Source organism: Fusarium vanettenii, assembly GCF_000151355.1.
Source record: "Fusarium vanettenii 77-13-4 chromosome 13 genomic scaffold NECHAsca_28_chr13_5_0, whole genome shotgun sequence".
In the NCBI taxonomy this organism is placed as follows: Eukaryota; Fungi; Ascomycota; class Sordariomycetes; order Hypocreales; family Nectriaceae; genus Fusarium; species Fusarium vanettenii.
The window spans coordinates 393,375-410,497 of NW_003315857.1; the positions used below are offsets into that span (position 1 = coordinate 393,375).

The 17,123-nt window shown below is 50.6% G+C and overlaps 6 protein-coding genes across 6 annotated transcripts; 4 read left to right on the forward strand and 2 right to left on the reverse strand.

Moving 5' to 3' along the window:
* Window positions 1–77: 77 nt before the first annotated feature.
* Window positions 78–938, forward strand: NECHADRAFT_88249 (uncharacterized protein; the record flags this gene model as incomplete). Its single annotated transcript, XM_003043476.1, has 2 exons — window positions 78–81; window positions 133–938. The coding sequence occupies 2 exons, from the start codon at window positions 78–80 to the stop codon at window positions 936–938; spliced, it is 810 nt and encodes a 269-aa protein (XP_003043522.1).
* Window positions 939–4,557: 3,619 nt separating this feature from the next.
* Window positions 4,558–7,007, forward strand: NECHADRAFT_105739 (uncharacterized protein). The gene is made up of 2 exons (XM_003043477.1): window positions 4,558–4,808; window positions 4,902–7,007. The coding sequence occupies exons 1-2, from the start codon at window positions 4,640–4,642 to the stop codon at window positions 6,626–6,628; spliced, it is 1,896 nt and encodes a 631-aa protein (XP_003043523.1). The 5' UTR covers window positions 4,558–4,639; the 3' UTR covers window positions 6,629–7,007.
* Window positions 7,008–7,068: 61 nt separating this feature from the next.
* NECHADRAFT_105740 (uncharacterized protein) lies at window positions 7,069–8,416 on the forward strand (the record flags this gene model as incomplete). Its single annotated transcript, XM_003043478.1, has 3 exons — window positions 7,069–7,824; window positions 8,269–8,291; window positions 8,323–8,416. The coding sequence occupies 3 exons, from the start codon at window positions 7,069–7,071 to the stop codon at window positions 8,414–8,416; spliced, it is 873 nt and encodes a 290-aa protein (XP_003043524.1).
* Window positions 8,417–9,014: 598 nt separating this feature from the next.
* NECHADRAFT_73178 (uncharacterized protein) lies at window positions 9,015–11,026 on the reverse strand (the record flags this gene model as incomplete). The annotated part of the gene is made up of 6 exons (XM_003043592.1): window positions 9,015–9,176; window positions 9,232–9,936; window positions 9,982–10,281; window positions 10,332–10,548; window positions 10,597–10,732; window positions 10,810–11,026. 6 exons carry the CDS (start codon window positions 11,024–11,026, stop codon window positions 9,015–9,017), a joined length of 1,737 nt encoding a protein of 578 aa, XP_003043638.1.
* Window positions 11,027–11,669: 643 nt separating this feature from the next.
* NECHADRAFT_106572 (plastocyanin-like domain-containing protein) lies at window positions 11,670–12,233 on the reverse strand (the record flags this gene model as incomplete). The annotated part of the gene is made up of 1 exon (XM_003043593.1): window positions 11,670–12,233. One exon carries the CDS (start codon window positions 12,231–12,233, stop codon window positions 11,670–11,672), a length of 564 nt encoding a protein of 187 aa, XP_003043639.1.
* A 2,517-nt stretch (window positions 12,234–14,750) lies between these two features.
* Window positions 14,751–17,115, forward strand: NECHADRAFT_88254 (uncharacterized protein; the record flags this gene model as incomplete). Its single annotated transcript, XM_003043479.1, has 2 exons — window positions 14,751–15,231; window positions 15,290–17,115. 2 exons carry the CDS (start codon window positions 14,751–14,753, stop codon window positions 17,113–17,115), a joined length of 2,307 nt encoding a protein of 768 aa, XP_003043525.1.
* Between the last annotated feature and the right edge of the window lie 8 nt (window positions 17,116–17,123).

Below are 17,123 nucleotides of genomic sequence, written 5' to 3' on the forward strand. Positions count from 1 at the left end.
CTTCTAAGCCTGACTGCGACCTTGAAACAGTGCCGCGCGGCTCGATAACACCCTGCGTGTCATTTCGGTACTTGGAAATGGGTACGACTTCTTCCTCTTCATACAGCTCCGCTGACCTTGATTTCTTGACAGAGGATAATCTTCGCTACGTTATTGTCCAAGGAGCTCCTTTTATGGATCATCTCGACGGCGACATCACAATGAATACCTTTGACTACCTCCCAGACATTCCCCAGGAGCAGTGGTGGGCAGCGGATGCCTCGGTGTTTCCCCCTTCATTTGGGGGACTCGACCCTGCAATCCACTACCACCAAGGCGATCTCCCTTACAACGGCTTCACTCCCAATTACGGGTCCGAATGGTCTGGGTTCTCCTCTGTGCAAGAGTATCCTGCCCCGTCAGCGCCCGACTCCTCATGTCTTGAACCGTCCCCGAGCGTATCAAGCCGTCGCAGCTCTGCCTCGGCACAACAAGACGATGAACAGCAAAAACCGAGTGCAGCCGAGCGTGCGACGTCCAATTCAACAAAGCGGCCCCCCTCCACCCGGAAGAACAAGCCTCGGGGTCCGGCAGTTGAAGGAAAGAAAGATTCGAAGAGCCGCAAGGCCGAACCAAGCCAAACCACGAGTAGCTCATCCCCCAACGACGCAGATGGATTCAGTAAACGAGTGCAAGAGAGGAATCGGGTGGCATCCAACAAGTTCCGCACCAAGAAGAGGGAAGACGCAAAGAAGCTCAAGACGGACGAGGAAGACATGGAGCGCGTCAACCGCGACCTATCGAGCTGCGTTGCAGACCTGACTCAGGAGGTTTACCAGCTCAAGATGAGATTGTTACAGCACACCGACTGCGATTGCGCCCTCATTCAGAACTACATTGCCAGCGAGGCACAGCGTTATATCTGGAATCTAGATGACAAGCATGAGCATGGCTGCTAGGTAATGCTGGGAGGGCGTGTATTGCGTGAGAGCAACGACGACGACGACGACGATGGATATGAACTCAATGATACCAATACTAGTTTGACTATTTCTCTTCAGAAGAGCTAATATATCATTATGATGTCCTTCGAATCATGTAGGATAAAGTGCGAGATGTCCATATCCCGTGTCGTCAGGAGTCGCAGAGCTTGAGAGAATACCCCCCCCCCAACTGATCTGCAACGGACGGCCCGTTGACCGCCCTGGCGGCGTTGTAGTGGTGGGATCGAAGAGCTACGAATGGCCCAGAGTCCAAGGCTCTACTGCATCTCAGGATGACACCACCAGAGCCTCCATCTCCAACAGCTCGTGATTGAGAGACAGCTCCCCGCCGATCCTAGTCCCCTTTGGCCATAGCCACCATGCTTGTCTTACGCTAATCCTGTGCCCGCTCTCCTGTCGCAGTGGATATTCCCGGATATGGTGCCCCGTTCATCGATTACCCCTTTGCGTATGGTCAAGCCGTCCTTGCATATGAACCCCTGGCTTTCATCTACAGTCCAACTTTCAAGAGGTCAATCAAGAAATCGCCGAGAGAGACGACTGCGATTGCTGGAGAAGCAACCGTCTTGACAGGTGGTCTGAAGAAAACACCGCCGGTACTGGCACCAAAATTGTATGGGGAGAGCGGCGGTGTTTTTTTTTCATACCGCCTGCTTGGCAAGGTAGCTCCTCGCCCCTGTTGTCAGCAGTGCAGATCCAAAGCCAGGCGGCTTGAATTCACCAATGATGAGAAGCAGTGGCTGCAAGACATCACCATCTACTAACGAGACTTTTCCAGGGCAAGGTAACATTTGCAAGGCCTAGATTCTGAATCAGAGTTTTGGGCTTGCAAGCCCTATGCCAGGTGGAAAAGTGGCTTCTGCTAAGCAAAAACGCCATGGACTAGCCATTAGATTCAAGGTCTGACAGCGATCTTCTTGGATTATACTGGTTGACAAGGCGGTCAAGACTTGCAGATGTGGCTTCAAGCTCTGGGTAGCTGCTGGGTAAGGGTCTGCTTCTGGGAGAGAACGGCTCAATCATTGGAATTGGCCAATACTATTCGAGAGATCTCCAATGTGAGTTCCAGTTCTCTGCATGATATGAGGCTCGTGATCCCTATAGGGCTTGGAGATGCTGTCAAGATACGCGCCTCGGCGGAAACGGTATAGTCAGAGTGAAACGGATAACTCAAGGGCCACACAATCTTGTCGGGTCCATCTGCTGCTTTTGGAACATATAGCCTACTTCACTTTGGCTTTCGTAATATTAGAATTTGTGTGGCCGACGTCACTTTGTAGCTTCGTAATATCCCTTGACTGGGCTCATGAGTACACTACATGGGATTCAGGGACATTACTTGGCAATAGGGACCTTCCCCGCGCCGACAATGAGCACCAAAGCATTGACTATATCATTGGATGCTGGAGCTTCAGATGCTTTGCGTTTATGGTCAAGTGAAAGGCTCAGTACACCCTTAGGGCGCCCGAGGGGCTGCGTGATAGGCAGAAAGACATGGCTTACGCATAACTAGATTGCTTCAAGTTAAATGCACTAGAATCTCGAAATTACATTTTGAGCCACCACCAGAAATGATAATGAACATGTGAAAATAGTCCTTGTGTCTCACTCTAGTGGTGGTGTCAGAGGGGCCTTGGCAGGGGTCACTTGGGCGAGGCACTCTTGTGATAGCTCACATGGTGAGAGCTACCAAAAATCAGATTGGTAAGTACTTCTATGGTTTAATAGCACACTAGATCGTTAAGCCTTTGTATATCTTGGTCGCTTGTTGCAGTAGCCGCGTTTATCGACTCTTCGATCCACAACCTCTGTTTATCCTGTCGAGGCATTTTACCCAACCTTTTGAGAAGTTCATGGATATTCGTCCCCCAGACTTTGAATTCCATCAGGTAGGCTGACAGTCTAATCGAATTTGAAGTTTAATCTTTGTCGACCTCGATGTATGCCTTGCACCTCATTGACCCAATATTGTCGCTTTGCAGTTTTAACCGCGTGGTCACATAGCGAGAAACCTGTGCAATGGAGCTCCAGGCAGAAATCTGGAAGCACAGTTCATTATTTATAATTCAAGGAGAGTGATTTGGAAGATGCCCTGGGTAGGGTTCAAGACGGGGTCTCGATCGGTAGGTTGAAGGCTTGAACGATTCAGAGAAGGGAGAGACCGTGATCAATAATTCGCGTATCCAGAAGTCAACAAACGGCCCCATTTGAAACAGGTCTCAATGCCGCGAATGACGGAAACGCAGACAGGGCAGAACCAGTTACCGCAGCCAACATGACGAGAATTCTCCACGTCTCTTTTTGTTCATGTCGGCCATGATACGGCCGTTATAGAGTTTCTATCGTGGGATACTTTATATTCATAGGTTGTTTGCAACAGAAACGAGTCCCAGGGCGCTCATGTTCCCAAACAGGATGGTAGGTTGCCCCTCGAGACTTGAACATGAGGGTTAATCTGGATCCTTCAAATAGGAAAGCGAATGCCGTTCCGGATACTCTCAACCTGGTCTCAGCATGGGTGACCAAGCCAAGGCTTCAAGCGACGGTGCTGACAGCTCATTCAACTCCTCGACTACTATCGCAGCGCTGTCACAGTCTATATCGCAAAGGTTGAATATAAAATGACCAGCTCAAGACTCCTTTGTCAATGAGTGTCCGTTCCAAGTTTTGAGCTCAGGAACTGTTAGATGAGGAGTAGGCGACACGATGATTCAATCCCTTGTCGCAGTCTTTCGTCTAAGGCGCAAGTCAACAGAATTAACCGGCATTATTATCGAATAAATTCGGGAGGATCTTCGATGGGTTCTCAAAGTGCGCGCAGTATCTTCTCCATCGACCGCCATCATGCGTACCAAGGGGCGAAGCTCGTCGCGCTAGCTCCGGTGAAGGTCTACCGATCGCATCTCCCGACCGTTCCTCCCAACGGGAAAAATAACAATTCCAACTCGGGCTTACCGAGGTGAAGCTATCGCAAGGTTTTACGAGGTCGAATCGATTGATAAGTCTAGTTTGGCAGGGATTTGGAATTCTCCTTGGTGACATACCGACGGCTGACTGCTGGGCCTCGGGTTACCTCGTTGGGAGATCTCGGTATCACTATACCCGAGTCGGCGGCAAAGCGTTCAACACATCATGGGAGTTGACAATTTCATGGTGAACATATCTCCACGGAAAAAAGATGTTCGGTGGATTAATTAATTATAATTGATTTGTAAATGATGCATATAAATTGCCAATCACTCTCCATTCCACAGCTTCACAATAAACCGTGATATGCACTTACCGGTGCCTCTCATCCAACCTCGTAGCCGACGCCAACTGCCGCCAGCGGTAACCGTCCTTCGGGCTCATCCACGGCCTACGTCCAAACTCAAGCGCGGGGTCTCCGCATTCTCCACGAGCCGACGATCCACAGCTACCCCTTTATAGCTGAGGCTCTTTTTATAACATCTCGAGAGTCATAGACGAGCTGTTTCTGGCAATTGAGTCTTGTTGTGCGCTTCTTCTTTTTGGTGTCTGGCCTTTTTTGTTCTGCCCCTCCAACCTCCTCTTTGTTATCACCAATCAATCCAGCCACGTTTAGCGAGGGGACAAAAAAACATCAACACCTCCAACAAACAAACGTTTCACCGACACAAACACAAGCAATCGCAATCATGTTGACAGAACACTCCTACGCCGGCGAACCGGCCAACATTCCCGGTGCAAACGTCTTCAACTTCATGTTTAGCAACCCTTTTCAACAGGAGAGCGAGTTTACGCCGCCCAAGCAGCGCGTGCCAAAGATCCACGAGGATCAGCCCATTTTCATCGACCACGCCAGCGGTAAGTTTAACCTGCCTGCATACGAGGACACCATGAGACCAAAGTTACATCGGGTTCCTTAACCTTGTTCTATGTGCTAATCTACAAATCTAGATCGGCCTCTCACATTCTCGCGGCTGAGGCGTGATGCCCTCACTTTGGCTGCCAGTCTGCAGAACCTGGGACTCGATCCCAATGCTTTGGAGGTGCTTCCTCCTACGCCGTCATGTCCTGGACCAGAAGTTGCGCCTGTTGTCATGATCCATTTGCCCAATTGTCTGCCGTTTGCGACGACGGTGATGGGCACCCTCGCTGCTGGCATGACTGCGACTTTGGCGTCGCCTTCGTTGACGGGCACTGAGCTTGCGTGGGTTGTCAAGAACTCGCGCCCGCGGGTAGTGTTTACGGCCAAGCCTCTGTTGGCCGCGGTTGAGCACGCATTGGATGCTCAAGAGGATGCCATGTATCGGGATAGCGTACGCGTCTTCACGGTGGATGTCGCCAGGGATTTGTACCCTCTCTCGCCAGACTCTCACCCAGAGGATGGTGACTGGAAGATGCTCATCACCCCAATAACTCCTCCTCTGACAACAGCTCATCCCTTCTCCCCCGAGTCTGCTGCGACACGAACGGCCATTATCCTCTGGTCTTCCGGCACGTCAGGTCGATCCAAGGGTGTGCTTCTCTCCCATCAAGCCATCAACTTCTCGACAGCTTCACTCTGGCATGATGCCGACTTTTACGGGTTCCATCAGCGATGGCTCGGCTACGTGCCCTTTTACCACGTCTTTGGTCTGTCCAACATGTTCTTCCTCGCCATTGCGACAGGCTCAACAGTCTTTACGATGCCTGCCTTCAAGCTCGACTCTGTCTTGGCCGCCATTCCTCGTCGCCAGATCACCTACCTACACATGGCTCCTCCGGTAGCCGTCATGCTCGCAAAGTCACCAGTCGTGGAACCGTTTGCGCGACGAGATGCTCGTGGTCGAAATGCTTTCAGCAGCGTCGTGGCAGGCGTGACTGGCGGTGCTCCTCTCGGCCATGAAATCGTGGTCCAGGTCTTTGCAAGACTAGGCTTCTTGGTCAGGATGGGATACGGCATGTCAGAGGCATGCAGTGTGACAGTACAGAGGGGTCTGAGGGAGAAGGACATGCTAAGCTACAAGAACGACACGGGAAGACCTCACTGGGGTGTTGAACTCATGGTTGCCTCTGGAGAAGAGTCGGAGGAGGATGAGACGGACTCGACGACAAAGGCAGCTCCATTTGGCACTCCGGGTGAGATTCTGATCCGATCTCCCGGTCTGATGAGCGCCTACCTTCCTACCCAAGGCCTTTACAGTTCTGAAAAGCCAGACATGAGCGTCACGACGGAGCATCTTACTCCCGACGGTTGGCTGCGGACCGGCGACATCGGCACCCTCGATCCGGACGGCACGCTCTGCATCACCGACCGCATCAAGGAACTCATCAAGGTCCGCGCGTACCAAGTCGCCCCAGCTGAACTCGAGGCCATCCTTGACAGTAGCGACGCCGTAGCAGACGCCGGCGTGGTGGGCGTCCACGACGCGAACGAAGCCACCGAATGGCCCCGAGCCTACGTCGTCGCAGCCGACCAGACAAAGTCGGAGGCGGACCTCAAGATCCTAGCCCAAGAACTCAAGTCCTTGGTGGAGAGCCACGCCGCCAGGTTCAAGTGGCTCGTGGGAGGCATCGTCTTTGTAAAGCAGATCCCCAAGTCTCCCAGCGGAAAGATTCTCCGAAGGGTGCTTCGCGATGGGGGCGTGCAAGGGCTCGAGGTGGCGCTGTACCAGCGAAAGAAGAGGGACCACAAGCTGTGAAAAGAGAAAAGAACTTGCCTTAGTTCCATTTCAATTGCCAAGCTCCAAACAGGAGCTCGTGATTTCTACTCGAGTCGATTGGAAATCAAGGACCTTGACCACATGATGACTAAAACAAGGGCCCTGATTGGCTCGCCACCCTGACGGGCTGGGATGCTACAAGGCCGAAATCTCGTGGCACGGACGGGAAATGTCCAGGTCCGAAGTGAGAAGGGGAATTCGGACTCGGTCTTTTCGGGCAAAGACAAAGGAGGTGTAGCTCGTTGGTGGAGAGACGGTGACGCGAGATGGCTATAAGATGTGCCGTCCGTCTTGGGTAATGATGGAGGAGAAGCTTGTTGTACTATACCTTTTGCTGTTCAATTGATACACGACTGACACACATCTCATCAATTCACAATCACCTGTCTACTCATTCAATACTTCAATACTCAATTACCATGACCCATCTCACCAACGAAACATCTCCCCTCCTCCAGGTAGAACCTGCAATTGAGCGCTCCATCTCATATCAGAGCAACCACACTCCCTACGATGTCCGGCCTCTACACCCTCAGCAGTGCAAGCACGAAGAGTGCCATCTCGACTACAGCGACATCCTCCGCGACATCATCATTGGCTTCTCTGATGGCCTCACTGTACCATTTGCCCTGACCGCAGGTCTATCCAGCCTCGGTAGCGCCAAGGTAGTTATCATTGCCGGCCTAGCAGAGCTCTTCTCCGGTATGATAAGCATGGGTCTCGGCGCGTACCTCGCTGCCGTCACAGAGCGGGACGCGTACCACTCGCAAGAAGGCAAGAAGACGTTCGCCGTGCAATACATGCCCGCCGATGAGCGAACGGGCGTCTACGACGTGCTGGAAAAGTATTCCGTTTCCCGCGGTGCCGCGGCGCCACTCGTTGATGAGCTATGCAAGAACCCACAGGAGTGGGTTCGCTTCATGATGGACTTTGAACTCAAGCTCGAGAAGCCCAACGTGCACCGAGCATGGATCTCTGCCGTAACCATGGGTCTAAGCTACTTTATCGGCGGATTGATCCCCATGATTCCCTACTTTGTCATGGACCGTGTGCGCGAGGCGCTGTTTGTGTCGATTGGCATCACGGTCGCTGTTCTGCTGGTGTTTGGCTACGTCAAGAACTATGTCGCCATCCGGAACCACCGCGCGGGTGTCTGGGGTGCTGTGCAGACGCTGGTGATTGGCATGCTGGCAGCTGGAACGAGTTATGCCATTGTGAGGGGGTTGGACAGCAAGGACACGTAAGGTTTGGAGCACGCTGGAGGTGGACGGGATCAGGCCAGCGATGGTGCGATTAAGGCGGTCGAGATAATGGCGTCGGCGTTGGGTGATGTTTTTCTTTCTTGGTGCAACACAAAAAATGTGCCGGGGATATCGGCCTCGGGGATCGGCTTGATTGGCATTGCAAGCAGGTACAGGGACAGAGGAACCGAGTTGGCGACGCGTCGAAAAAGGCGATTGTATTTAATGACTGAAATGACAAAACTCCATTCCTCCAAAGGCGACGGTCGCCTTGAAAATATCCATCTCCTCCTCTCGTATCTACCTCCCCTCCTCCACCTCGTTAGTAGTATCCTTGTTCACACGCGACGAAATCAGTACTGACCTGAAGAAAAAAAGGTGAAGCCATCGCCCTCCCCAGAGTGATCGGAATTGAGTCATCCTCGTAAAGAGGACGCTGCGTATCGCACTTCAGTTTTCTCCAAACAAGCCTCGCAACGACTTCCCATGGAGACACGCTTCAAAGAGACGGCTCCGAGATTTCTGATGTCGTTTGCAAGCGTCGATTGACGCCAGGCCGTTACCGGCAGACCGTCCGCATCCCCGAGGAGGGGCGGGAGGTGATGTTTGAGGCAGTACTCCGAATTTCCCACATGCTTGTTGATGTTCCAGTTCCGAAGAAAAGGATCTGAGAGGTTTCGTGAGAAGTCTCTCTGTTTGTAGCATGGAAACGCAGCGTTAGGGAGGGCGATGGCTTGGAGAGGGAAAGAAGAGGGTTCGCGATGCGTGAGGCGGGAGAATTTTTATGTGGATGTTTAAGCCGGGGTTTTGCCGGTGGGGGTGCAGGGTAGGAGTTGGGCGCCTTGCACCTCAACTTTATGCACCTTTGAACTGTGTTAATTGATGGGAAATTATCGTGTGCGATAAAGAGTGAATAAGTGGGTAAGCTGATGAGCCCAATGAAACAAAGTAAGTTGTTCAGAGCTCTGTTGTGCTTTGTTTTGTGAGGTATTGGCTTCGACTCGACATTCAACATCACCCACCTGTTTACAGGCAGTTGTTTAGAAGAAGTTGTTGTCCATCGTGGTAGTCGGTCACAATTGACGTCTTATTTTACCGCCCACAATCTTTATGTACGATGATTTTCACATGATACCCATATTTCCTCTCGGAAACTCACTTGGAACACCTTGTGGCCCTGATCCACTCGGCACTTCAAAGGGACAGAATATCACGCTTCCAGCCGCCTTGTCCTGCTTGCCCAGCAGCGGACCCTTGAGATCCATCTTTGCCATGAGGCCCGCGACCTAGTAAACGCGTTAGAATGAGGCTGTATTAAAGAAATTTTGACGCGAGACATACCTTGTTCACTGCAGAAGGATCAATACCTGTTTTCCGTAGTTCATGCGCCATCTGTACCGCGACCGACGCCGTGATGGGATTCTCTTGCCCTATCGTTATCATGAGACCCATCAAAGCATTCATCTTCATCTCGCTGTCATGATTCTGAAAGCTTGTGTAATCTTCTAAAAAGACATAGGCTGCCATGTATGCTGCAAAGGCCACCATCGGGTTCCGAAACATGCCAGTAACATCTGCAAGAGAAGCCACGATGCCAAAGATTGCGTCTGCGGCTGGGAGTAGTCGGACTTGTGTCCCGAAGAGTATCTCGAGGGGTATGTTGTGCTTTTTTGCTCGTGCTACACCAGAACGATGGAGGCAGATTGTTGCTGTGTGGAGTTGTAAGCTTATCATTGTAGCGTTGCGGTTGTAGGCTGTTGATGTGCGGAGACTGTCTGGTAGTGTGATAAAGGCTGTTGCAAGACCGTTGTTGAGATCTTCATGGCGTCTCCAGAATGCACTGTTTTGAATGTCTGTTGGATTGTCATCGGGACGGTCTTGATAGGTGTGGTCGAGACATTCATGGAAAAGGTGTGTGGCGAGAACGCGGCATGCAAAGTATGAGCATTGTGACTTGTCTCCGTTTATCGCTTCGGTAAGAGTAGTTGATGATTCCTCGACACCGAGTTGAAACGCCTCTTCTGATGCAGGAAGCTTGGTGTTGATCTGTCACGAGTTAGTGACACCTAAAACCAAGTCTCGTCATCTTACTCTCTGAACATCCATCAAACTGGGCCATCCCGTGGTGCTGCTCGTGTTCCTATCACCACAAAAGATAGCCCACAGAGTCCGTCGTCTCTCCTCTTGTTCGCACCAGTCTTTGGGCGGTGGCAATGTCTGGCTTAAATTGCCCTCACCGTCGAGCTGATGCAAGCCCATGATTTGAGCTAAACGGACACCTTTTGAAGTACTCATTGAGGAACGAGAAAACCAGAGGTTTTGCACTTCGAAACGCTCCATGAGAAGACAAGTCTGTGCGTGAGCTAGAGTGACAAAGTATTCTCCTTCGCCCTGAGATGGACATGTTAGTAACAGCCTGGAAGTTGCATCTGATGACTGACCTTGAGCTCATCAGCCTCATAGTAATATCTGGCTCTCCGATAAAAGGGCTGAGATAGTTGTTTATGGGCTGGAGACACAGATGCAGCAAGGGCCAGGACCATGTATTGGAGACACATGGGTGGCTGCATGTGAGGCGGTTGATAGAGTGACGCCTGATATCTTGATGGATGAATGAATCGGGACTCATTTTGGATGATTGTAAAGAAGGTACTCGTCCTGCCAAGTGTTAGACTCGCCAATTGGCAGGTGTACATGAGTACTTACAGCTCTTCAACAACATCTTGAGGAGGTAGCTGTTCAAAGCGACCAGTCTCAATGAGGTCACTCTCAGGCGAATCAAACGGTCTGAATGACTGATACCCTTCCTCCTGTGTTGCCTTCAATCGATTCTCCAACTCAACTAAATCCGCCCGTTAGTCCCCGAGTCCGTGTCGGCATGGCCGACCCCGAGGCCGGCACGTTCGGATGTATGCTCACCTAATCTCGACTCCAGCTCCTTGACTCTCGGCCTTGTCGCCGTAATCACCGGCCGCTTCCTTGTCGCGGGATATTGGCACCGGACCTCGGAGCGAGAACACCGAGTGCATCGCGGGCTTAGGCGGTCGCACTTTAGCTTGCGATTGCGGCATTCGTAGCAGGAAAAAGGCATGAGGCCTTCTTCGTCCTCAGGATTGTGGGAGGATGACGACGCCATGGCTAGTGGGACTGGATGAAGTTTCGGCCGTGTAGATCTGTGTTTCCGGTACTTTGTGCCATGGGAGTGAGGCTGTGAGGTGAGAGATTAAGTGCAAATCATTTGACTTCATTGCGATGAGGAGATTCAAGGATCAAGATGAGCTGGAGCCTGGAGCTGACTTGATTCGTCACTGGCCGAAATACAGTGGGTCAGCTGCCATCTACCATCTGATAGCGAAACGAGACAGAGCAAGAGATTGTCTTTTTTGCATCATTTTTTCCCCTCATAGAATGTCATTGAATAAAAGGAATTGAGTTTCGTGATTGGAAATGCTGCTGCATGCCAAGGTTTCAATGTTTTGGAACCCTGGAGCTCAAGGCTGTAGCTTATATCATTAGCTACTTCACAAAGCCAAGAACTAAAGAAAAGGGTTAAAAGAAGACAAGTTCTATTGGTATGTTCAAATATATACTTGATACTAGATCATGAAACGAATGAAGGAAAAGTAACCAAACGCTTCTCATTGAGAGATGCCAATCCTTAAATATCCTCAAACCAGAGCCAATCTATCCCAGTCGCCATACCCGATCAAATGCCAAGATAAAGGAAAGTGAATTTTAGCCATCCCATCCTCCTAACCACTCAGTAGAAAGCCAGCTGCTTAGAAGCCGCCGTTGGGGTTGGGGTTGGGGATCACAGCACCGCCCTGCTGGACAGGAGGAATGACAGAGATCTCAGTCTGGGCAGCGAGCTCCTTGTGGCGGCGGAGGCTGAAGTCCTGGTTGTCAAAGTTCTGGTTGATGACGCCAACCATGCCGTTCTGGCAGTGGTTGCCGTTCTGCTGAGGGCAGTAGTACCAGATGGGAGTCTTGTCCTCAACAACGATCTGGAAGACATCGGGAGCCTGGCCCTCCTGAGTGGGGAAGTTGAAGCCGGCGAAGAAACCGTCACCCTCGGCGAGAGGCTGGCAGGGCTCGCCGAAGCTGGACTGGGCGACGGAGTGGTTCTTGGGGAGGAAGTGCCACTCGACAATGTCACCGATCTCGGCGACGACGTTGTCGGGGTCGAAGCGGAGACCGCCAAGGCCGGCGTTGACAGAGTGGGTGACACCGGTGAGGGTGACGACCTTGTCGGGATGGTCGCGCTCGGTCTTGCTAGGGGCGGGAGCAGCAGAGACAGTAGCAGCGAGGAGGAGAGCGGCGGAGAAGGTCTTGAGAGAGAACATTTTGATGGTTGTAGTTGAGATTGTTGTAGTGTTGATTGAAAGTTGAGTTGAGGTTGGAAAGATGAGAGTGAGTTGATGATTGTAGTGGTTGTTGTAGTTGTGATTGTGATGATGAGAATATTGTCTGTTGAGCGGGCATCTCATCCCATTATATACAACTTCGACCAAAACTGAATCTCTAATATCATCAAGCTCTCACTCGCCTCATCGTCAGCCTCCGGAGCTCAACCCTACCGGAATCGCCTCTAAGCTCAGCCCTCCCCGGTAATAGCAGCTCTGCTGTAGCTCAGCCGCCACGACACTCCAAGATGGTGTCCGGAACTGCTCCTCTCCGGACCAAGCTTGTCCTCCCCAGCAAGCTCCCTGATTGGACAAGTCACCCGTGAGCTGGGCTTAGATGCTGACTTTGCAACGGCAATTGGGGGCTAGTGTGAGCCACGCTGACGGTTCTGACCCCAAGCTGGCTGCGCCTCCCGCCCAAATCTCTAAATCTGGGGGAGCATGGCCACGCGAATTTGAAACTACTGCTGGATTACCAAGATTGGAAGGAAGTGCCCTATTTTTAGGGGGATATGCTATGAAACTTTTGGTCTTAATGGTTTACCACGTGTTATCGTGTCCTTGGGTCCACGGAGACGTTTTGTTTTGCTATATCAGCTGGCCTATAGGCGATGTTTTACTCGAATCCTTGCCTCTTGGTCTGAGCTGCTGTTGTATTACCAAGACGCTGGGCTTCTGTCGCCCCCGCAAACTAAGATGCTGCGGGTAAAGAATAAGCCATGACATTACAGCGGTCGGCCGCCTGGTTCTACCGCATGGACACTGCATCAGGAAGGTCGTCGAAACATCAGCGGGCTTTCTGTCCGTTGATGCTGTTCAGCATCATTGGGCATTTCCGTGGAAAAAAATAGGAAATAACCATCTGACTCAGCCTTGTGTCGCTGTCAACCAGACCTTGCCGGTTGTTGATCAGGGAATGCTACTCTGTCTTACAGATTCTGCAGTCTTGGTGCTGCGCCGGCAAAGTCGGAATGTTTGTCTCACTGTGCCACCGCTTGGAGGTGTTGCCGCCCCCAGGTGAGGCATATCACATGGTCGCTGTGCATCTCTTGGAAGGGCTAGATCGACGAGGAGACTCCCGACTTTGACCTTTCTTGGACTTTGGAGGCGCCTCATTGTCCAAAGTTCTTTGTAAGCTTAGGACAAAGTAGTTTTAGAGGCAAAAGGGCGGTGGCTTGCCCGAATGTCAGCATGCAGTGGATATTACAACACTCGAGCTGTAGCTCATTGCCCCATTTCATTGCTTGGAATAACTATTTCCATGTTGTTGAGGTCTTTGGTAACTCAAGAAACATCATATCCACATAGAATTGCACAGCCCGTGCCCCGGAATCCTTCCCTGCTGTCATGCATGCAAGGTAAGTAAGCTTCTGCAGGATCCTTCGGCTTCTGTCGTTGCCGAATCCTTCGACATGGATACCGGCACAAGTAAATTACAGCTTGGTTGTCAAAGCTGGAATCTCGGAGTTGAAAATAGCAATGAAAGATTTTCACTTCCTAGAGTGTAGCTCCAATGGAAAGCTCATCATTCGGCTTTCCGGCTGGTGATATCTTGAGCTCGCTTGGATCTTTATTTTTCTTTTTCGTTCTCCCCCCCCCTTTCCCCCCTTCTTTTTTCCTTCTTTATTTTCTTCATTAGGAGGGATCCTTAATCTCGGAAGCTTTTACCTTTCAATCCGTATTTAAGATAAGAAAGAAGTTGTCGACGGCCATTGGGGTTCCTTTCCATACACATCGACACTTTTAGATTGTGTACCAGATACCTAGATTCATAATCCCGTTGCATATATTCTCACGAGAGAAATACGACCTCTTTTTCTGTTCATTTCTTTCAATTTCTGTCATTAACGCTTTTGTAGCAGGCGATTTCTTCGTGATATCCCATGGGGCAGGAGACAAGCCTGTTGTGTGCACAACAGAGCTCCTTCCAGAAAAATAAGGATATTAGCTCACTGGTACTTGCTAAATTTCCACTCTTGACCATATGAATATTATTAGAGGACGGCTTTATATATAGTAGTTGGCAAGTGCTGTCACAAGGAAGTCAAGAGCTAGTTTCAAGACTTCCAAGGAGCTGGCATAACCTGGTTTGCTTACGGCAAGAGCCATGCCTTGGAAATTTGAAGTGTTTTTAAGGTAGGTAAGGAATTAGGTTTCTCGAAGAATCCCTATTTCGCAAGCACGTGCCTAAGATTATCGGCTACTGTGTTAGCATCGGGATATGATGCTATGATATGTTGACAATGTGTTCTTTGTTATAGGTAGTTCGAAGCCCAGCCCTCAATCATCCCCTCTTAAAAGTCAGGTGACCCGGCTCTGTGTGTGATCTTGGCTTGCATAACGTTGCATGTTGGGCTGAAGCCTGGCTTACCTTGCTGCCTAAACACACCGGCTGCAATAGCATGATCAATCTCATGAACCACAAAGCTACGGGAAACAAGCCGAGCAAACGTGAAAATGGACCCCGACGACGCATTTTCTAGGCTTACTTCGCCACCCGGATGCCCTTACTTGTGCGCTTCTTGTACCGACGTCCTGAGTTGTGTCGGAGATGATCCCCAATTCCCCATCCCCGGCCACTTGACCCGCCATAGTTTTCTCAAGGCTGTAGCAAACAAATGCTTTATCTGCTGGCGACTATTTCAAGCCCTCGGCAGCACCCATCATGAATTTTTACGAACGCTCACTCGATACGAGCGCCTGGAGGATCCAACAAGGGATTATAACTATCCGTTGACCAGGCTGGGAATTAACAATCAATATGCCGAATACTCCAGAATTTCCGTGGATTCTGAGTTTCTTACACGCAATTGGACGAGGAATCTCGACCTAGCGACACTTCCAGATTTGGCCCGTGTCATCGAAGACATGGATAAGGACAAGTTTATTGCCTTCGATTATGTCCTCGTCAAGATGGATGATTACGCAGAAGATTTAGGTGGGTATTGCAAACCCCATGTTTAGCTAGTTGTGGAAATAACTCACACTCTTGATAGAAATTTCTCAGTGGATCGAATCCTGTACCGGGCTTGTTGATGCCATGGCATGGGAGGACACAATTGATCTTATTGGGAAGTGGATCAGGGCTTGTGACATGGGCCATAAGCAGTGCAATGATCGTGCGAGGGACACGAGCTGGTTTCCTACCCGGGTCCTCGATCTCGCTCCCCCAGAGTTCGCCAAGTCTGATGGAGAAGCGGTCAAGGTCATCGAAAGGGAACAGGTTGTGCCTGGGAGTCGCTATGTCACCTTGAGCCACCGCTGGAACGAACACATCCCCAAGCTGACCTCCTCAAACCTCAAGGCCCGGCTTCAGAAGATACCCTTTGAGAATTTGACCAAGACGTTCCGTGACTTCATAACCGTATCTAGACGCCTAGGCGTTCGATATGCCTGGATTGACTCGCTTTGTATCATCCAGGAGAGTGAACACGGTGGCTCCGACTGGGCCCAAGAGTGCCTGACGATGGATCTAGTATACAGAAACTCGTTTTGCAACCTCTCAGCAGACTGGCCCACGGATTCAGATGGCTTTTTTCTCGACCGAAAAGTGCGACAGTTTGATCTTCCTACTATCAAGATTAAGTTTGACAAGTTTCCAACCACTGAAGACAGCGAGGACAGTGAGGACATCAAAGACATCGAAGGCGGCGAAGAACAAGAGTTTGAATTCCTGTTGGTCGACAATGACACCTGGGATTGTGAGGTAACCAAATCACCAATCAATTCCCGAGGTTGGGTTCTCCAGGAACGCTTCCTATCACCACGCGTACTTCATTTCTGCCGAAATGAAGTCTTTTTCGAATGCTGCGAGACGCAGAAATTTGAGCGGTTTCGACGTTCCATGCCGGCAATTGACAGGCTAGTTTATGACCCCTTCAAGAACATTGTCCAGAAATTTGATGGCACATATGATACTGAGTCTTGTCACCGGGTGTGGAGAAGAGTTCCAGAGATCTACAACAACTGCAAACTCACCTATCCTGACGATAAGCTTGTTGCGGTCTCGGGTATTGCGCGCTACCTCAAGACTTACCTGGTAGATGATGTTTACGTCATGGGAATTTGGGCCTCGGACATCAACGCTCAGATGCTCTGGGTGTGTGAGACCATAATTAGGCCCTATGTCGTCGACTGCCAAACCTTGGGTGAACTCGAACCCCTTTCCGAGACAGCCGTCCAAGCAGTCTCGACACCTCTTCGCCAGTGCAAAGGACCGACTTTTTCTTGGGTATCAACAGACCAGCTCGCCGTATCCTTCTTTACAAACCACAAGCTTTCCATTACACGGAAATCTGTCTGCGAATGTACAAGATTGGTCAAGTATCGAGAGGGACACGCCCCATTTGATGATGAACCCATCACTGAGGACATATTTGATTATCCTGGTCAACCAATGGTAGAGCTCAAGGTGGCCGGCCTCCTTCGTCGAGTGAGGTTGATAGATACTGGAAGTACGCTATTGCGTGCCGTCTTCCTCGATGAGAATGATGGTAGATCTGAGAATTATGGATCCTTACGGCATGATCCATACAATACCACGCTAGTATCTCTGGATTTTGCTGTTGATCCTTCAGAAATTCCCAACATTGAATCACGAGTTTGCTTCTGTATACTCTGGGCCGATTCCGATTCCGATTACACGACGACCGCTAGCGTCCCCCCACCCTCTATTATTCTCGAGTTAGTCGATCTGGAAATGGGTCGCTTTCGTAGGATTGGGATGATGCTGAACTCTAGGCTGATTCAAGGGTCCGCGGTGGACTATCCTGGCTGGAATTACGACCCGAAGACGGGACTGCACACCATCTATATCATTTGATTTGTTCT